This window comes from Quercus robur, chromosome 3 (genome assembly GCF_932294415.1).
Source record: "Quercus robur chromosome 3, dhQueRobu3.1, whole genome shotgun sequence".
In the NCBI taxonomy this organism is placed as follows: Eukaryota; Viridiplantae; Streptophyta; class Magnoliopsida; order Fagales; family Fagaceae; genus Quercus; species Quercus robur.
In genome coordinates this window covers 59,145,885-59,168,634 of record NC_065536.1, presented here as the reverse complement: position 1 = coordinate 59,168,634, position 22,750 = coordinate 59,145,885, and the positions used below count along the sequence as shown (strand labels likewise).

The 22,750-nt window shown below is 35.3% G+C and overlaps 1 protein-coding gene across 1 annotated transcript; it reads left to right on the top strand.

Annotated features, from left to right (window-relative positions):
* The first annotated feature begins 2,349 nt into the window (after positions 1–2,349).
* LOC126718613 (protein JINGUBANG) lies at positions 2,350–3,997 on the top strand. The gene has a single exon (XM_050420914.1). It carries the CDS (start codon positions 2,532–2,534, stop codon positions 3,828–3,830), a length of 1,299 nt encoding a protein of 432 aa, XP_050276871.1. The 5' UTR covers positions 2,350–2,531; the 3' UTR covers positions 3,831–3,997.
* Positions 3,998–22,750: the final 18,753 nt, after the last annotated feature.

The following is a 22,750-nucleotide window of genomic DNA, read 5'->3' as shown; positions in this document are numbered from 1 at the left end:
CCACATACATCACTAATGGTTCATTTGGATTGAGGGAAAGAGAGGGGGAGTAGAGTAAAGTAGAGTAGATTTAGTACAAAATTAACTTATTTTTAGCCAACACTACTTTACTCTTCTCTACTCCCCCTCCATCCAAACAGGCCATAAGAGTCTAAGACACACAAGACTTACAACATAGAGTCAAGAAAACAATTACAATTGACAACATTTTGATTTTCGACACAGAATTATATGACCCTAACAGGAGAAAACCTTCAATATTGGACGGGACCCATCTTGACCAGATCATCCAACCTTTAATAAGTCAATAAAATAATTTAAGTGTTAAAACTCATCTGGTTCTATCAATCATTCACAAAACCGGCCATCAAAAAAGAAAACAATGCATCCATTTAAGGGTGGTGGTCTGGTCAGCAATATAGGCTGTTTAGCATACATAAACATGGACTAATTATATTCAACCATTCACCATTGCTAATTCTCCTGTGGTGGAACCCATTGGTGGGCAGTCCCTCCAAACCAGCATGTATGTGGGACAGTGAGAGCAAGAGCGGAGCAATAGTAAGTTGGTTTTATTGGTGAATTGCAGGGGAAATTACACTATAGGTAATTCTACTAATTCACCCACCCATTTGATGTGAAATGCTCTTACCAATAGCCAGCCAATTTCCCCTCACTCAAAAGCTGTTACCAGACAAAAAGCAATAGTATGCAGTAAAACTAAAACCATTGCTGGTTTTGTTGGTAAACTGCAGCAGAAATTGCACTACAGGTAATTCTACTAATTATTCACCCAAAGTTTAGACTCATTTGATGTGAAATGCTCTTACCAAGAACCAACCAATTTCCCATCTCATCCAAAAGCTGTTACCAGACATGATCAGATGTGGTTTAATGGTATTGATAGAAGTTCTTGTATTGATTTAGCCCCATCAAAGTTCCAGTAGTTCACATGATATTACTCATTACTGACACAAGGTGTGAGGTCGACTAGATTATTATTATTTTTTTTTTTTTTTAATTTTTAATAAGAAAAAGAAGTAGTTACAACTTACAAACAAAAAGTAAACCAAGAGTACATGTCAAGAAATTCCATAGTTGAGTACAGCACATTTTGTGCTGGTTTTATCTCAAGTTTGGACAAGAGGTTTGAAGTCTGAACCCGCAAAACGAGTCGACATTTCCCATCAGTTGTGCTGAAAAGTGAAAAGCATAAAAGCCCCTAGTTGAATAGTGAGCGGTTCAAGTTTGACGGCGTGTGGGGTTGCAATTTGCAACTTTCATTTTTTATTTTTTCCTGAATTGTTGCTATTTGCAACTTGCAAGCCTGCTTTAGCACCGCCATCTGTTTTTCCTTTTCTTTTCCTTCCTTTTTCAAATTTTTTTTTAATTGCTTTTCTCATTCTAAGTAGAATCAAGAATGAAGTTCATATATATATATATATATATATATATATATAAAATGAAGTTCAACCTTCATAAGAAATGCAAAAATAATATTAGCTGAGACTTTTTTTTTTTTTTTAATTAAGAAGTATTAACTAGACTTGAGGGAGACATATTACTCCAATTCTAAATGAGACTTGAGAGAGACACAGAATTTCTAATCAAGAAGTAGAAAAAAGCTACCTTAATTGGTTTTTTTCCATTATGATACTCTCACAATTAAATAATAATCTTCTTTATGTATAAAAAATACAATGTGGTTTGGAGATACTTCAATCTTCATAAGAAATTGGATAGCATATAAGAGGGAAAAAAATGTATCACTTTATAAAGCCCATAAATAAACAAGAACAAAAGAAAATAATGAAGAAAAAAAAAAAAAAAGGTTCTATGTGCTAGACATGCCACCGATAACGTATTTTATTTGTCGGATATATTTCTCATCTCTTTTACAGACATGTGAATCTCATGAAAAAAAAATTATATATTTGGCTTTCCTCGCTTTAAAAAAAAGGTATGTGCTCTCACAAATTTGTGAGAAAGAATAAACATATGTCAGATGCATGAGATATGAGATAGTTATATATTATATTCTATCACACTCACAAATAAATAATCTTTTTTATTTGATAAATGTGATAGCAATAATGTAGTTATAAAGTTAGTGAGCTAATGATAAATCATGTGTACAAGATTTTCATACATAAAAAAAAGGATAGTGTTATTTACAAATTCTGAATATTAGCCATTAACTTTAATTTTACAATTAACATTACAAATAAAATGTTCTAAAAATATCTACTATTAGCTAATATTTTCCAGACAAAAAGGTCACCTTCTTTTTTCTATCAAGTAACACCTCACCTATGCTATTACCGCCTCCAAAAATACAGAAAAAAGTATCCCCCATGATAGCTAAAACTGGCTCCTACAAAAATAGTATTATCCACCTCCCCTCAACTTGATGCTTTCTTTACTCGCAGGCAGATCCATTCTATAAAAGCCAACCAACCCTTTGTCTCTTCAACTATTTCTCTTTCTCTTCCTCTTGAGTGGTGTGAAAAAAGAACACACACGAAAAAAACATGGGGCTTCTTCCATGTCCATTGCCTTGCCACACAGACTCAGAGTCACAATCTCAATCAGATTCATTAAGCTCTTCTACACTTTCTTCCCAACCAAGTCTTCCCTCTGTTCCTTCTCTCACCTCACCATCTCACCAACAACATGACCAATCATTACCTAATCCAAACACAGCCCAACACCTCTGCATAGCCACTATCAAAGGCCACTCCTCCTACGTGTCCTCTCTAACTCTCGCTGGCAAATTCCTCTACAGTGGAACTTCCAACAGCGAAATAAGCCAATTTAGCCGAGACCCTTTTGGCCTCGAAAGCAATAATTCAATGGACAACGTTGTTGCTCTAAGCAACGGTGCGGTTAAGTCCCTTGTAGTAGATTTGGAGCAAGATAAGCTATTCAGTGCTCATCAAGACAACAAAATCCGTGTGTGGAAGATCAATAACAACAACAATGATTACAATACCCCAAACCAAAAGTACAAGTGCATAGCCACTCTTCCAACGTTGAATGATCGTTTTTCAAGGTTTTTCTCTGCCAAGAACTACGTAAAAGTACGTAGACACAAGAAGTGTACGTGGGTACATCATGTTGATGCCATTTCAGCACTTGCTATATCCAAAGATGGGTCTTTTTTATACTCAGCTTCGTGGGATAGGTCGTTCAAGATTTGGCGAACCAATGATTTTAAGTGCTTAGAGTCTGTTGGGAATGCACACGATGATGCAATCAATGCTTTAGTATTGTCCAAAGATGGTTTTGTTTACACTGGTTCAGCTGATAAGAAAATCAAGGTGTGGAAGAAAAAGCAAGCTGGAGACAATTACAAAGATCATTCACATTCACTAGTGGCTACATTAGAGAAGCACAAGTCAGCTGTGAATGCATTGGCTCTAACCAGTGATGGGTCTGTGTTATATACAGGAGCTTGTGATCGTTCAATTCTTGTCTGGGAGAAAGATAGTGAAGCTATAGATAGTAATTTTGGTCAAATGGTGTTAGTGGGTGCTCTTAGAGGTCACACCAAAGCTATATTGTGCTTGGCTGTGGTGTCAGATTTGGTGTGCAGTGGCTCTGCTGATAACACTGTTAGGATCTGGAGGAGAGGAATCGAGAAGAGCTATTCTTGTTTGGGTGTGTTGGAAGGACATAGACGCCCAGTTAAGTCCTTAGCAGTGGCTCTTGATGGTAATAATAATGGTGGTAAAAGTGGTTCTTCTGATTGTGGTACTTCTTATCTGGTCTACAGTGGTAGTTTGGATTGTGATATTAAAGTCTGGCAAATATGGGTTCCCTCTCTTTGACCCATAATTTTTATTTTTTATTTTATAAAAGTAAAATTATTTTTAGTGTTTTTTTTTAATACAATTTTGTACATAACGCTACAAGGGTGAGAAGGTTTTTGCTTTACTTTTGCATTTTGTATAAGATATTGAGAATTGTAATGTGAATTTGTAATTTTTTTTGTGTACTTTTTAACTCATTTTTTTTAATATAACTTTTTTTTTGGACATATTAACTAAGAAAATAATAAAAATTATGATTTTAAATAAAATAAAATGATAAAAAAGAATACATATCGTTAACTTAACAAATTTGTGGATGATTCATTACCAACTCTAAAATTTTGGAAATAAAACTTAGTAGTTATGTTTGTTTATGAACATCTTTTTAATATCACACTGATTTATTTATTTATTTTTGGGTGAAACTGTCCTTTGTCAATTTTCAACAAATAAGAAAATAAAATTTTCATCAAAATTTAATCCAAAGGCAAACGTGTTTTGACTGAAATATCCAGATAGTGCTATATGGGTATGACTTCAATTTTGGAGGAAAGGTTCTTATCTTACTGCAGTCTCAGGAATTTTTTTTTAGAATGTTTCTTAACAAGCATAAATTACACCATTTAATAAAAAGAAAATTTTATATATTTATGATGACGACGACAACAACAACAACAACAACATGCAAAAACAACAACAACAACAACAATAAAAATAAATAAATAAATAAATAAAAAACGCAAATACATAAAATTTTACAACATAAAACTCGTGGAGTTCAGTTGTAGTTGTTGTTAGTGTTGCTGAATAGAGATGGACGACGATGGCTGGGGAGAGTAAGTGAGTTTCCTATTTCCTTTTAGCCTTTAGGTTTGATTTATTTTTAGTTTAAATTGTTTAATGACTTGTGAATCCGCGAGGCATTGAGGCAGTGATGATTTTTTTTTTTTTAAATATTTGTTGAATTAAAAATGTAATTGTGTTGGTGTTGGAGTAGTGATAGTCTTAGTCTGAGATGAGATTGATCTTGTACTGGGCTTTTCTATTGGCATTTGATTTGGGCCTTGTTAGTGATTTTATTTTATTTTCCAGATTTTCGTTCAAGTTTTTTTTTTTTTTTTTTTTTTCATGGTTTTATAAATCAATACAGTGAAAGAACCGAAAAAGAGACTGGTTACTGATTTTTTAATCGGACCAAGATTCGACTGATGGTCGAACCTGTGACATCATAAATAATATAATTAATAAAATTTTAAATTATATAAATAAAAATGTAATAAATTTATTACTAATAATATGATAGCAAAATGTAAAAACATAATATTTAGTGACACTTTTCGTGTAAATTTAATTAAATTTCCTTAGAATGGACAATCACATGTTTAATTATAATCATAAAAATAAAAAGTTTATTTATATATATATGATAATGAATTAATTGATGTTATATAAAAATTAAGTAACTTTTTAAGTTTATTCATTTAATTAACTAAAACTACTATTTTTTTTCTAATCAAAATTATCGGAAAAAGAAAAAAGAAAAGTAGTTGTACAATAAAAAAAGCTAAATTTACGTGATTTTGACCAATTAGTTGTATAATATATATTATAATATAATTGAGGAAAAGTAGTCATACAATGACAGTGCATCAGATAAAGCAAAAACTAAAAATAAAGTCGTAATATAGGCTTAAAAGAATATAAAAGCATGTGGTTCTTTTTACTTGAAATACCCTAATATATTGTTAAGTTACTCAAATTATGGACCAAAATTTAATTTTATTGGCATAAAAAAATTCAGGGTGTTCCCAAATTTTTTTTAAAGGTAGATAAATATAAAATTTTAAATTATTATCTATATATATAAGGTGGCGCCGCCCCTGTTTTCCGTATGAAACTTTGTGTACAAACTGACATGAGGGACCATGATCTAGAAGCTTAATGACTAAGGTTGCCTTAAATTTCTCAGCTTTGATTAGGACTGACCTATGGCCAAAAATTGTGATAAGAAAAGTGATCAAAATAGCTTTTGATGGCATCACGGTTTTGAAATTATTGCTCCAGTGTTTTTCCTTGTTGTGCCTTAAAATGACAGGAGACCTAACACCATTAAGAGCTATTTTCACTCGACAAGGACCACAGCTGGGTTTGGAGGTTAGGGAAAAAAGCTAATTTTCTCTGTCTTGTTCTTTTGCGTTCACGCATTTATGATTTAACCTCCATCCTCCTCTTGTTCTATGCTCCATTATTGCCTGCAAGAGATGCCAAGAAAATTAGCAGCTTAAAGGGGCTGAATGTTGTTTTAATATTTACCATTTCTAAGGTTTATGTGTGCAGAGTGTGAGGTAGGATTAACTTTTTGTTATTATTTGCTTATTTATTAAAAGTTGACAGAAGTACAATTGTCACTAAAAAAAATCAGGCTTTAAAAATATATAAGTTGTTGTGTGATTGTGTATGATAATTGAATGATAAGCAGAAGCATGAAAGAGAGAGCATGCACAAATGTTTACCTGCGTGATTCAACTTAACGGTCTACATCCATGGTAAAAAAGTTATTAACGACTACATATTATATTATGTACTTGTGCTACAATGTTACAATGAACACAATATAAAGTTTATTTACTAGAGAGTGGTTGACTAATACTAGGCTAACCATAGACTAACCTAACATTAACATACTTGTTCTATAAATACATCGGCCTACAATGGTTTGGGCCACTTGAGCTATAATATATCTATAATAAAAAAATAAAAATAAAAACTGCAAGTAAATAAATGAAGTAATAAGCTAGTAAGCTAAGGAAACTTATCCAAACACACACTTATGTCTTCTCCATTACCAAATGATGTTTTTATTTGTTTGTTTAATAAGCAGGTAATCACTAAGGCTTCAAGATAATTTTGTAAATTTCTTTTTTAATTTTATGATAATGCGTTTATTGGTGTCGTGTACCACACAGTCTCGATTCTTGACATGCCTATATGCTGACAGGTTGGGGGCAGCCTCATCTCACCAACCTCATATGGTGTGACCAAAAGGTAATTAGGCTGTTTTAAAATGGTTGCATTATGCAATTCAATAACACTCAAGATGGTATAAAAGGAAATATATATATAAACATCTATATATATATATATATATATATATTGTGCAAAGCCTAAAAGCGCCATGGGACATCAAAAGAAATCCAATTAAGATTGATAAACATGTTTCAATCGAGTTGTGTTGAATATTGCCTCAAATTCCTATTCAGTTTTGGTTTGAGTTTCCTTAACCCCAAATCATAAAAATTGATATTAGATATTCCGTCGTTGCACAACAAGTTACTATCTGAGCTGAAAGCTTATGAAGTCCATTGAATTTGATTGACACTTATTGATCAGCTCATAAAATTACTCTGTTGATCATTTCATTATCAATCGTGGCATAGTATAACATTACTAGATGGTGAGTTTTCCTCCAATCTGCAATTGCAGTGAAAAAAGGCCTATAATCCAAAAATGTGTTACTGAATTTTGACGTCTTCTGTCAACTTAATAAAGTTGCATAATGTTTGGTGAAACTCATTTTATTTACAACCTTCTCTGATTTTACAGTACATCTTGTCAAGAGGCTTCTTAGATTGAATAGAAATATAGAATTAATTGTTCTAGACTACTTGCCAACACTACGAAATGACTTTTTTTTTTTTTTTTTTTTTTTTAACTTTTGAGTTTAGAAGTGCAGGAGTGCAAATTTGGCAAAGTAAGTTTAGGCAATTTCTTTTCAAAGGCTTGAAGAGGTTTCAGAGAAAAAGGAATTACAAATATAGTAATACCTTAGTATACTTTTATTAAAACCAAGGAAACACGGACACTTCATTTAGAATGTAGTATTTGTATTGTATTCATGTCGTACCTTGTTATATTGGCATTGTACTAACCGTTTTATATAATAATTTTTTAAAAATTGTTTATGTTCACTGTGTCATATATACTCGTGTCTATGTTTCTTACGCTAAAACAAAGTATGCTTTATAACTCTTAATCTCTCTCAAATGATTTCATTAGCACAATCTTTCATATCAGTGTGGCAATCTGGCATACAAAATCCTAAACTTTATTTTTAATATAATTAAACTAATATTTCAATAGGAGGGTCAAAGATTTTATCTCTTAATTAATTGCAAGTGGCATGAGAGTTAGGCTAAAAGCCACTAACAGTCGATCCTCAAATTTGATCACCCAATTAAAAATAGGCACAGATAATGGAGATGGGACTTTAGGAGACAGGGGACAAAATAATATTTGGTAGTCCAGTTAAATGTGATTATAAAAGATAATAGTCCAGTTAAACATTCTCACCTGTTTCACGTTCTTGAGAGAATTAAACCTAGCTTCTCCAAGCTTCGTTTCTGTTCAGGTTTCGACCACGTTGAAAAGTACTTTGTTAAAAGGAAAAGCTCTGGTAGTCTCTTTTATAGCTTTGATTATGATATATATTATCACTAAAATCAAAAGAACTATAAAAATATTATCTGATGCACTGGACTTAAACTTTATTATAATTCTTTATACTAATGTGACAAAAAATTAAAAACATTTTCACACGGGGGAACCAATTTCAATCCAAGTGCACTATAAGAATTAACGAGAAAAGTACATTATACCTAACACAAAGATTGCTGCAAATTTCCTACTAACTAGGCATTTAGGCTATTAGTTATAGACATTTTTTGAGGTAGGTATTAAATCAAATGTCAAAGTATGTCATGCAAATAGAAATATCAATTTCCTGTCAACTAATAGTAAGATACTGCCCTAAGTTCAAATCTAGCAAATATTATTAAAGATTGGTTTGTTGAATGATTAAATCGTAGTCATGTTGAAGTAGTTGCGATTTGGCACGTCTTCTTCTTTTGTAAACTAAGGCATTGAAATTGGTTCCAATTTATTTACAAAAATACCACTCAACGACATTGCTTGAAAACTAAAAATTGGTATGATAAGTTTTTAAAATACATGTTTTAAACACCCTAAATTGAGAACTGTAACTCAAATACTTTTGATAATAATAATAAAAAATAAAAAAATAAAATAAAATAAAAAAACTCCTACGAAACATAGTTTTCTTTTAAGGGCCCACAGTTTTCAATGTTTAATTAAATACTGAAAACTATTGTTTGAGCTAGCATACCAAACAGGTCCTGGATCTCTAAAACTCCACAATTAAGCATGTTTAATTGGTAGTTGTATTAAAACGTGTGACCTCCTAAAAAGTTCTAGCGTTGCACCAATTTTTTTTTTTGCTTAAAAAAAATAATTAAAAAGAAGAAAAGATGAAGAGAGGAAGCTAAGACCTTAAAGCTGGTGGCAATTATTGATGAGCTAACAAGTGATGCTAGCTTAGTTGGACATTCCCAATATAGACCTGTAAAGGAAAATAATGTTGTTTACATATTAACAACAGATTCTCCATTTCCCTTTCTTCCATTGACTCTCTTGTTATGTAAATTAGATCCATAACCCTAAGATCACAATATTTTTCATCAGTACTGGTATAGCTTGTTATGATTGATTCATAATAAAAGTAGTATCAATAGTGAATCCATATAAGAGTGGTGTTACTCTAATCGCAACAAGCTATATTAGCAATTATGAAAAATATATAGTGTACCTAACATTTCTTTACTTCTTTGCAAAGCCAAATTGCTTTAGAATGGCTGGATCTGCTGTAAGAACATGTACACAACTGTACTTTAAGTTTATGATGCATCAAATTCCACAAATGTAAAACCATTACAAAAAAGTTGCACACGTTAAATCTTCCCCACAGTTCCCAAACCCCCACTTTCAGCAAAAGTGAGATTGAGGCTGCAATGTAAACCTAAAAGTAAATCCAATATAAAGATTCCCTCGTATTTTAACTTTATAAGCTTAAATATCTAACTTCAGTGCAGATCACAAAGCCTGAAAATCACATGTCTGGACTCTGGTGATGTGAAGTAAGGTTATGCAAAATAATTGGTGAGAGGAGAGGTCTGGTGGAGTCCGAACCATATATAATTATGCAAACACATGCATACCTGCTCTGTGGTCCATAAAATCAAGTTGACACAAAAGACTTATCCAACAGATTTGACAAATAAATTTCTGCTATGATGCCAATGGCAGAGAGCAGGTTATCACATCACAGCAAGAAACTAACCAATCATACGGTAGCTTGTGAAGTATAAGTTATGTGGCTATATTTTTAAGTTGAAAGAGGCTTTCATTCAAGAAAACTGTAGTAATGATACATATTCGAGGCATTTAATGATAATCAAAGAGCAACATATGTTCATTTATTAGTCTCCTTGTAACTGCATGTGTTCAACAAAACTCTGCTGAAAGATTGTTAATAAGGTATCTGCATTCATCAAGAAGTGAATGTATGGATTTATTAGCCTTATATATGCTGATTTCTAATAAGATTTACAATCTCCTTGGCTTTTATTTCATCATGCAAGTTTCTAACTCTCAACTTTAGTAGTCATATAGATTATAAAGGCCATCACGATGGGGCCAGGAGCTCTGCTATTATACATTTGTGGTGGTGATGCCATTGACCATAAAACTCCCTATTTGAACCCTGAGAACATTTCATGTGAATAGTTGTGATAAATGTCATCATCTTCTTTTATGATTCGAAAGATGGAAGATGGAGATTTTAACCTACATGTTTCCTATGAAAACACTTGGAAATGTCACCAGTTGTACTATAAAGTTTTTGGCCATAGACAGAGCCATTATTTGACTTGCCACCCCAATTTTTTTATTTATTAAATATTAGTATATACATAGGAACTAATTTTAGCAATTTTGTTCCATAAAATAACATTTTCCCCTCTTAACATTATCATTTATTTTTTTAAGAGTAATCCTATAACCATAAATTTTTTTACAACATTGTTACAAATTGTTAAGATAACAAATTCTTATTGATTCGTGTGGGGCCCAATAATTCGTGGGCCAGACCCATTTATTCGTTGGGGTCCAAAGGCCCAAGCCGAGGAAGGTTATAGCCCAGGCTCGGCAATACAAGTACGAAATAGCCTTGGGACACAGCCGAGGACGATTCAGTCCTCGGCATGTCCGAGATTTCACAAGAAGAAAGGGCAAAAATGGTATAGAAACAACTTGAAAAAAAATCTAAAATATCTGTGCCAATAGAAAAGGGTATGCTGGGAAGAATAACGACCAGGGAAAGCTGCCCTTACTGCCATTCAATACTCTGCATCTGACAGAGCCATACTCTCCAGCTTTTACAACCACCCCCAACCACTCTGGGTATAAGCTGATGGGACAAGTATCAGTCTTGGAATGTCGATCCTACACATGGACGAAAGATAAAAAACACAGGCTAGTATAAAAGGAAAAGTAAGCAATTCATAGAAGTGGCTGGGAAAAATGGCCAAAAACCAGAGCCTCCCAGCCCGCCTCCAGGAGAAAGACTCCTAAGGCGAAAACGACTTAACTATGTATGAACACCACGAGAAACCCGCCGTCTGGTGACTGAGGCCTAGCCTTTCAAACCCACGCTCTACAAATGATATTGTTTGGGTCTTTTTACGTGCGAACCCAACACTATTACGGTTCGTTACGAATCGTGTCCTTACAATTCGCATTTGAATCCACCACTTACGCCATTTTTTTTACTTACTAACAATCATTCACCACATTAGTAACTTGAAAAAAAGTTTGTAACCCAGCATTTTTCCTCTTTTTAAAGATCATAAAAAAATCTATAGATCTAAAATTTAAAAAATTAAAATTAAAAAAATTATACAAGCTCAAAATAATTAGCCTAACAACAAAAATTACCAATAATAAAGTTAAAAAAAGTTAAGTCCAATCAATCAATTTTACCCAAAACATAACCTAATCCTTAAAAAAAATTAAACAAAATAATTTTTTCCTTATTAGCAGAAGGCGCACACATCAAAGATACATAAAAACAAAAACAAAAAAACTTCAGTGGCTAAACCGCAGCACACATTTGATAATAAAGCTACCCCTAACTCTAAGTTCTAACTCCATCCTGCTTTTGGCTAATACAAATGTTTAATTATGAACGTATACAAATCAGAACATACAATCAATACTAAACTATACTATTTCCCGGAGACAAAAATTTGAAAGTTTTCCCTAATTCTCCGCGAAATTGGAGAAAATTAAAAAATTCTCAATGTCCCCGGAAAGGCGGAAATGGTGAAAATAAAAAAATAAATTGCAATCATGACTTCACGGATAACTGGGACATAACATAATTTTCCAAGACGGGCCAACCTAAGGCCCAAATTGGAGGCAATTTGGGCCTCCTTTCGTACTTTCGTAATTATCTGTAATCAGAATTTGAGTTTGTGGGGCTGGAAAAAGACAACAATCTGAAGATAAGGGATATTTGCATTTTCCATAAGCCGACAAAGAAGAAAGAAACTGTGGAAAGGACTAAAGTCAACTAGTGGTTTGACTTTAATTATGGTACGTACTTTATTTCTCAAAAAATATCATTTTCCTAACTTTAACCAAACATTCTAGTTTGCACCGCAAATTCCTCCCCTTTGTTCTTGGATAGGTCCCATCCCTTACCTTCCAAGACTAATTGTTTTTTTTTTTTTTTGATAATCACCTTCCAAGACTAATTAGGATTAGGAAAACAATAAAAGTCATATTACACAAAAATATTTTCATAATTCTTGACGTAATCCATTATTATTAGTACTTTATAATAAAAATAGTGTTAGTCTATCAGTAATTTATATATGGAAAGATAATATTGTTTCGGTCAATTGACTCTCTATTGGAATGCTCGATTTTACAAGGAGAAAGCGTGACTCCAATAACTATTGACAATATCATTGCGTGGACATTAAAGCATCTACTATATATGAGATGTGCTGAGATCTCTCATACCAAACAGGAGGGTAACAAGGCAGCTCTTGGATTCATCCAATATGCTCAATTCATTGACGGCTTCATTACATGGATGGAAGAAACCCCTAGTATTGTAGAATCTATTATAAATTCTGATGTAACCATTATTTCAAGTTCTTGAATGAACTTGTTTTAATCATAACATTCTACCACAATACGTGGCAAAAGTATTGTGAAAAAATTTAGGATAAATTACTTTTTAAACCTCAAAATTTTGATTTTATGCTTCATTTAAACATTAGATTTTCAAAAAGTTTCATTAAAAACTCAACATTTCTAAAAACATTTCATTTAAACCCTCTATCACTTTTTTTTTGGTAAACTCCGTTAAAAATCATGTGATTAGATGGTTTAAATAAAATTTATTTCAAATTTTAAAGTCTAAATGGAACTTATCCAAAACTCTTATATTCAAAATGATTTCAAAATGATTTGACACTATAAGGCTTAAACGAAACTTTTCTTTTTAAAAACTTTAAGGTTCGAATAAAATATTTTGAAAGTTCAACAAGACTTAGATAAATCATGCAAAATTCTATATCTTGATTGCATGGGTTGATGCTCATGAGCCTAGCACGTGGCTAAAGGTGGTTGGGTAGTATTTTGAGAAGTCAATTTACTTAGGAAATATGGCTTCCCAAACGAGTGAAAACTTGAACTTTGAAAGTTGAAACCTTTGACAATTCTTGCAGCTGCCCAAAAGTTGGAAGGTTGAAGAAGAAAATTGGGTGTGGAGCCCAACATAGGTGGCCGTCGAGTCTGTATGGCTTGGCTCCAATTTGCAAATAAATTAAATTTGATTCCAAAGTTGATGACTTTTCTGTTTGCCCCAGAAAATGGAATCATAATCATGACGATGAGAACTTGAAAAACCTTCACCTGAAAGTTTTTAAATGACCAATAATATGGAGAGGACAATCCCACTTGCTTCGTACAAATTGCTCGTAAACTCTGCATACTTGGCATGTTCCAGATGGTTTCTAAAAAGCTCATGGTTTGGTCCTATCCAAAAAATTTCTTAGTTCCAATTCCATTTAATGGTGTATACATGAAATTTTATGTGACAATGCTATTGTGGTACTATTGTTAGAATACACGTGTACAGTCAAGTGTGCATTTGGATTTGGGTCTTGTGGGAGTCCTATTGTATTACTATATATTGTAATCTCCTTATTTTATAGTGGAACTTATTCTATCACTGCTTATGAATATAGGCATACTGAGAACCACGTCAATTCTCTTTGTCTAATTTTTTTTTTCTCCCTTCTGTAATCTTGTGTAAGTGGGTTTATTTTCACAAATGCGCAAAACTAAAATTATAAACACACATTAAGGATGAAGAGAGCTTTATCAGGCAAGAGAGAGAGCTTGTTGTAACTAGCTAACATATTAAAGTATTCCTTTATGGTCTTCTGTAAGGGTTTCTTTGATGCCCTATGAAAGTTCCAGTGGCTTCATGCATGTTGCTTTACATGCATAATGGAGTATTGATCAGTTGATCTTGGGCAGAAAAATATCTACTTAAAAGTGATTTTTCTTGGGGTATTCAAACGTTTTCAGACCTTTGTAGCATTGTTCAGCGTCTTTGGTAGTAAATGTCAATGGTACCAAGCTACCTGCAGATTATGGTGCAGGTTTTTAGTATTATTTCAAAGTTGAAGGACATATAGCGTGCACAATTTCTTCACTTTGAATATGAAACTTCAGTCTGTCTTTATGTTTTCACGAGAATGTCATCAATTCCGCATGTCATCAAATTTTTCTTTTTATAATTCAATTGTTACAATAAGTAAAAAGGGATTCAAACTTTGCTTCTCTTTATAAAGGAGACCATATAATGTCACTAAATTACAAGATTCATGACTCAAGAGGACCAATTTTTATGTTCAAGATTTCCTAAACAGTTTTCTTCACTAGCGAACCAAACTCAAAATCCATAGTTTCTAATTAAAGAAATAATTAAACTCCTTGAGAATATTCAAACTTAAACTCCTTGTCTGCTGCTTAGTTTTTCATGAAAGTCATTTATTTACCAAAAAAAAAAAAAATTAAAGATATTGAGAATATTCAATTAAAATGAGAAAGCTATGTGTTCGTTTAGGAATAGCTTATCTAGCTTTTTGCTGAAAACTTTTTAATGAAAGTATATTAAAATATACTTGTACTTTAAAAAAATATGAAAAATTGAGGTTTTAAAAAAATTATACATAAAAGTTTAAAGCTGATACCAAACTCACCTGTAATGCGGTCATTGCCCAACAGTTATAGATGGTCTTTTATTTTTATTTTTTTAGAAAGTGTTCTATATGGTCATTGATTGAAGAGATTCAGTTGTTTTTGACAAATTGTCGTTTCTAGAGTTGCCTTTGTGCAAAAAAAGAAAAAAAGAATAGAGTGGCTAGATTGATGGTCCATGGTCTTGTTAAAATGTTAATGTTTGTTTGGAAGACATACTCTTTGATTTTTTATTGTTTAAGTGGGTGATGTATATTTCTATTTAAGTTTATAATTAGTTTCTCTAAAAAAGATAAGAAGTCATATCATTAATTGATCTTTACCATCTGATTAAGGCACTAACTCATTTTTGTATTAATGGGATTTAAATTCTAGTATATTATTCTATAATTAAAGATTTTATCAATTAAATTATAATTGGAACAAAATTATCAAAAGAGGAAAAAAAATTATAATTAGAACACATACATATTTGAGTGAAAGTCCAATAATAATGATATAATATTTATAGTGTCTGATGTCTGTGGATGAAATCTCACATTACCCTCCCCTACTGTCTAAAACAAACTAGGATACACACAGCCTGATCAGTGTCTAACTATTACTTGGGTTTCCCATTAAAACATGGAACCAAATCTCCCAGGGGCAATGCATGCCTCCACTCAGCTGTAAAGAAGGCTGCAGCTCTTTTGTGTTCTTTTGGGGTCGATCGCTTTAATGTTTATCGATGAAATGACAGAAGCACTCTTTAGTGGTGGAATTATGTGCCTTGTAATTGGCCACAAGACTTACCCTGATAGGCTTTTTAATATAGATGAGAGGTGGAACCTTTAAAAATTGGACAAGTCCAATGAAAGTACTAACTTTATTACTTAGGGTCAAACATAAAAGTAGAAAATTTAGCCATAAAAAAGGAAAAATTAAAGTTAGAAAGACAGGATAAACGGGATTCTTCTTTATCCTTCGCCTTTTTGTGAGAAAAAGTGTAGAGCGGTAGAAATCATGAATATTATTATTACCATGAACAGTGTACACTATATATGATTATATGTGACATTGAAAAGGTTTCTCTTCAATCTCCTGCAATATATTTTTTATAGGAAGTTAGTATTATTCACATCACAATACTATTTAAGTAGGTCTTAGGGATTTTTTGTGCATGACATCTCACAAAAGATAAGGTATAATTAAAGTTGGAGGCTCAACATATTCCTAATTCCATACTTCTTGTCCGCCTCCCTTCAATGCTAGTTAGTCTGCACAAAAGTTAGCTTCTTGGTAGACATGCCTGAACTCTCCTCGCCATTCTCTAGTGAGCAGGTTTCTTCAATGAAAGATAAGCACATAGATGCCCATGGTGGAGTCGTTAGCTCATCATGTAAATACTGAAAGGGAATCCACCTCGAGAATAATGTCTCTAAAACCCTTATCCCATTTAAAAGCCAATCCTACGTACTCTTGTTTCAATGTTCGTTATAAGGCCTATATTAAGAGAGAAACCTCTCAACCAGTTTCCTAAATGGTCATGGATTAGGTCTCCATCTCCAACCGGGTCAGCGTTACCTTAGGCAATATTGTCATAAGTGTTTAGTTTTACATTTTAGACAAAGTTTGAGTCCAGTGCACTTGAACCAAGTCCTTACTATTTCATATATGTTCGATCTTGCCAAGTAAAGACAACTAGAGTGGCATGTTGTGGTTCTTGTGATTGCATATAAGTCATGTGATAGTATTTCAGTCCATGTTAGTAACTCTCGTGAATATGGTATGATTTAGTAATGTAAATATGTAATGATCTGCTTGAAGATGAGGTTATTCTGTGCTATCCAAATTTCCCCAAGTCACAAATGTGAAGAGTATTGGCCAAGGGAAGTGTAGGTGGGTCTGTTAGTTAGACATCTAGATAGCACCAACTAAAAATATCTTGGTGGAAGAAGTTGCCAAGTAAAAGAACCAAACACATTTTGTCCCAAAAACAGTTGGGCAAGATATGCATTGGAGTTTAGAAAAGTTCACATTTGGGCATTGATCAATTGCATTTTGTTACTTATTATGTACGTTTCAGAAGAAAAAGAGGGGTTTGGGTGGGACTTTGCTAAAAAGTTTCTAATATGGTTTGTTAAAGGTGCATGTCGATTTTAAAAACTGAACTCGATCCCCTTATAAAAGTTCTTTTGAACAAATATTTCTTAATTAAGCATTTGGGGGGGCCAACTTCAGTGGCCTGACCGGCCATGTGCTAGAATCCAATGCCAAACATTATGATAACTCCTCATGAAATTTTGAATAAGAGGCAAAGCGATATAACTATGGTGAAAGGTATAATAAACTAACCTGGCAAATACTTGTGACTATAGTATTGCAATAAATGGGGTATTCAGTCCCATGTTTTATATATATATATATATATATATAAAAGAGAGAATCCGACCTTACTACTAAAAATCACAATCTTATCGACATCATCTATTTTAATTTGAGAAACTAAAATAATAACATACTTTTTTGATGTCTAAAAGGTGAAGCTTAGTATTGGTATTGGCATTCATAAGATGGGAGAGTGGGGTTTTGAGCTACAGGCTTTATTGTGAGTGAATTATATAATTGTGTTTTGATTTATTGCTTTATCCTTTTGTTTCAATATTGTGCATATGTGTTGCTTTAGTTTACAGGAAGCAAAAGGTTTATCACTTACCAACAAGGCATGGGTATGTAACAAGCTAGTTGACAACTATGAACTAAGTATAACTCAAAAGGGTGTGTATGCGAATTTCAGGTAGCTAACCATTTTCCCATTGTAAAAATTGGCAGAAACCAAAAAGTAATGAAGTTTCATCACCACAATCATCATTGTCAATATTGCATCATTTAACTAATCATTAATTTTATCATCTACTTATCTTCATCTACATTGTCATCACTCATCATCATAGGTAACGCCACCATCATTGACATCTATATTGATGAGGACAAAAATGAATATGACACATTTTGCCGTTAACTGTAAGCTTGTATATTGTTGTGCAGTCTATATAAAAATATTTATATATTTTAAAGTGGAGAGTGGAGACCACTCATCAATAACAAATTTAAATTAAATTGTAATTGCATTCTAATTTTGTATCAACTATCATCGATCATGTACCATTCTAATTAGATTTTACACTCTCTATTAATTCTGTGCCTAGTGTGAAGTGTCTCTCTAATTTAAAACAACTTCAAGCTCATTTAAAAATACTTCCAAACTATTTGAAACTAATTTCAACCTATTTGAAACTAATTCAATTTTTATTGTCTACTAGCTTCTACTAGTTAGCTTAAAATTTACAAAAAAAGATTATTAATTCAAGTATAAACTTAAAAAATATATATATATATATCATGTTCTAAAAAAACTATTGATATATTTTATAAGAACTCAATTTTCATATAATTTATTTGAAATTGTACTTGTTAACTAAACTCATTATATTACAATAACAAAGAAAAAATTACTTGTAACTAAATTCATTATATTACAATAACAAAGACAATGGTTATGAAGTAGAAGCTAAATATAAAATAAGTTAACAAAATATTTTCACCTTCTACTTCTTATTGGAGGATTGACATTGAAAATGAAACTGTCATAAGATTTTTTTTTTTTTTTTTTTTAATTCAATAGCTACATTAGGAATAGAGGATTTGAATCTTAAACATTCTTGTTAGAAACATTATGGGATACTAATTGAGTTACAAGATTCTTGGTAACTATCCTGAGAATTAAGTCTCGATCCTATTTGAATAACTAATATAGGTATAAGAGTCAGTAAAGGACATTGTGGGGGGTTTTTTCCCCGCACACTCGGCTCATTGTCCTCTTTGGGGAGCCAAGCCCGCAAGGATTTGTCCTCGTCCCCGAGTGTGGTCTTTGGGATTTTCACCTCTTTTGAGGCTTGACACCCTTAGTCCCACATCGGTTAGAGAAGCGCCCCACGCATGCCTTATAAGCCCTTGGAGCAAGGCATGGTGTACCACTCAGCCACACAAAAGGCATATGGCCTGAAGAATTGCCGAGCATACTATGAGCATACAGGACAACGACGAGGACCCCAACAGGAGAGACACCATTCCGACTAACGTACGGGAGCGAGGCGGTCATCCCGGCCAAAGTTGGGCTCACAAGTTACAGGGTTCACAACCATGACGAGAGCAGGAATGACGAAGCAATGCGGCTACAGCTGGACCTGATAGACGAGATTAGGTCGACGGCGGAACAAAGGCTCGCTAGATACCAAGATCGCATGGTCAAACACTACAATTCTCGGGTCCGACACAGAGACTTCCAAGTAGGAGACCTCGTACTCAAGAAGGTCATGGGTGCAACTAGAGACCCTACACAGGGAAAGCTCGGCCCCAATTGGGAAGGACCTTACCGAGTTACGTCATGGCAAAGGAAAGGAACCTACCACCTAGAGACTATAGACGGAAAGAAGCTGCCACATCCATGGAATGCCGAGCACTTGAGAAAATACTACCAGTAGTAGTAACACGGCAAACAGCAACGATCCCCCAATTGACCAGTTTATTTTAAGTTTTTTAATTATTAGTTTTTCTTCAACTATTTTTGCTACAATCTACTCGTGCCTTTTTAAGCCCAAAGGGGCAGGTACTTTTCCCTTACGCATAATTTACCCTCTCTAGCACTTTAGAGTTGTGAGAATAATTCTAACTTGACCTTCGGAGAGTATTTGGCCGGCACCACACCGGTGCTCTCTAAGGTCTTCGGTTATTTTGTTGTGCAGGTTCACTTTGAGTCACAAGTGCTGTGTGACCTATTGGTGATATTTTCGGCATCATCAGTTGGTGTCGTTTGTGGGAAACGTAGCACATTATCGCTTCCTAAACAAAAGAGTTACATGGTAATCACTCGCTCAATGGCGACCACTAACGACGTTCAAGAAGAAGAAGCCCCCACGACTGCTCTTGAGAGACAGGTCAGGACGTTCGCCACAGCCGTGGAGCGCCTCACCAAACAAAACCACGACCTGGAAGAGTAGCTGAACCAGAAAAATGCGGCTCCCAATAACCAAGGAGCAGATCAAGAAGGGACCAGCGCTGAAAGGAGGAATCAAGAAGGACCACAAGCTAGCAACGCCCCAAGCAGACCAGAACGACGGGACACGAGCCTTCCTTCTCTTGCAGATACGGCTCCGCCACCCATCATTGCGGAGATGCAGGCGATAAAGGAACAGATGGAAGTGATGATGAATGCTCTCAAGGGACGAGTGTCTAGTGATCTTGATGACCTTGTCAACAGGACTGACTCGCCATTTACGACAACCGTCAACTCCTTCCCCCTACCAAGTAAGTTCCGCATGCCACATATCGACAGTTATGACGGGGTCAAGGACCCTCTAGATCACCTAGAGACCTTCAAGACCCTGATGCACCTTTAGGGAGTAGTAGATGTGATTATGTGCAGGGCCTTTCCTACAACCCTAAAGGGCGCAGCAAGGATTTGGTTCAACCGGCTAGCACCCAACTCCATCAACACCTTCAAGGAGCTAAGCGCTCAATTTACTACACACTTCATCGGAGGACATTGGTATAAGAAGTCCACAGCTTGTTTAATGAATATCAAGCAGTGAGAGGAGGAGACGTTAAGGGCCTACATATCACACTTCAATAAAGAGGCGCTCTCGATCGACGAAGCCGACAACAAGATACTTGTAGCAGCATTCACAAATGGACTGAAAGGGGGTAAGTTTTTGTTCTCCCTATACAAAAACGACCCAAAGACCATGTCAGAGGTGCTTTACAGGGCTACCAAATATATGAACGCTGAAGACGCGCTGTTGGCCCGAGAAGAGAGGCCCAAGAAAAGAGAAAGGCAAGAAGACACCCGACAGGACCAGGGGCGGAAGAAAGGCAGGGTAGGAGACCGAAGGGAGGAGAGACGCCCTAAACCCATGGGGGGAAGATTCACAAGTTTCACCCCGTTAACCGCCCCGATAGACTAAGTCCTAATGCAAATTAAGGACGAAGGGGCCCTGACGTTCCCTGGAAAGCTGAAGTGTGATCCCAACAAACGATCTAAGGACAAATATTGCCACTTCCACCGTGACCATGGTCACGACACAGCCGATTGTTACGACTTGAAGCAGCAGATTGAAGCCCTTATCCGGCAAAGAAAGCTGCAAAAGTTCGTCAGTAAGGAGAGAACAGATCCACCCCCACAAGAACAGCACCCCCGGCGAGAGAACGAGCGACCAAGACCCCCTATAGGGGACATAAGGATGATAATCGGAGGAACAGCTGCAGCCGGGTCTTCAAAAAAGGCTCACAAAACGTACCTCCGGATGGTACAAAGCGTTCAGCTGACGGACACAGTGCCGAAGATAGCAAGGAGAGAAGGCCCCATTATCGGGTTCTTAGAAGAAGATGCACGACGCCTGCACCATCCACATGACGATGCTCTCGTCATCAGCATGCGGGTAGGAGACTACAACATGCATCGGGTGTTGGTCGACAACGGCAGCTCAGCCGACATCTTGTATTATCCGGCGTTCCAGCAAATGAGGGTGGACAAGGAGCGATTAATGCCGACGAACGCCCCACTCGTTGGTTTCGGAGGAAGCTGGGTATTCCCTTTGGGCACGGTCATGTTGTCGGTAACGGTAGGCGATTACCCCCAGCAAATCACCAGGAACGTAACATTCCTGGTGGTCGACTGCTCGTCTGCCTACAATGCTATCCTCGGATGACCTACGCTCAACTCGTGGAAGGCGGTAACCTCAACTTACCACTTAATGATCAAATTTCCTACAGATTATGGAGTAGGAGAGCTGCGCGGAACTCAAATGGCCGCATGGGAATGCTATGTGGCCATGATGGAGATGGAAGACCAAGTCCAGGCCTTGAACATAGAAAAGCACCGAACGGTGACTAAACCAACAGAGAAGCTAGAGGAGATAACTCTTGACAGCTCCAATCCGGATCGAACAACCAAGGTCGGAACGCTTGCTAACCCTGCAATCTGTCGAGAGCTAATAACTTTCTTAAGGAGCAATCAAGACGTGTTCGCCTGGAGTCACGACGACATGCCAGGAATAGATCCCTCGGTCATGGTACACAAATTAAACGTGTTGCCTTCCTTTTCACCCGTCCGACAAAAGAAGAGAGTGTTCGCCCCGGAACGAGACCAAGCAATTGCGGAAGAAGTCCGCAAACTATAAGAGGCAAGCTTCATTAGGGAAGTCTACTATCCCGATTGGCTGGCGAATGTTGTAATGGTTAAAAAAGCGAGCGGCAAGTGGTGGATGTGCGTGGACTTCACCGATCTTAACAAAGCGTGCCCCAAAGATAGCTATCCCCTTCCAAGGGTCGACGTCCTAGTAGACTCGACGGCTCAACATCAGTTACTAAGCTTCATGGACGCTTTTTCAGGTTATAACCAGATCCGCATGCACGAAACTGATCAGGAGAAGACTTCGTTCGTAACCAGTCAAGGCCTCTTCTGCTACAAAGTAATGCCATTCGGCCTATAAAATGTAGGTGCAACATACCAAAGGCTGATGAACAAGATGTTTGCGCAGCAAATCGGGAGGAATGTCTAGGTCTATGTCGATGACATGCTAGTGAAGAGTTGAAAGGAGGAAGACCACCTGGAAGATCTTAAAGAAACATTCGGCACGCTTCGATCCTATAACATGAAGCTCAATCCGGGAAAGAGCGCCTTCGGCGTAACAGCAGGAAAATTC

Excerpts from the sequence above, each read along its gene's own strand:
- LOC126718613 (XM_050420914.1), top strand. The coding sequence starts at position 2,532 with ATGGGGCTTCTTCCATGTCCATTGCCTTGCCACACAGACTCAGAGTCA.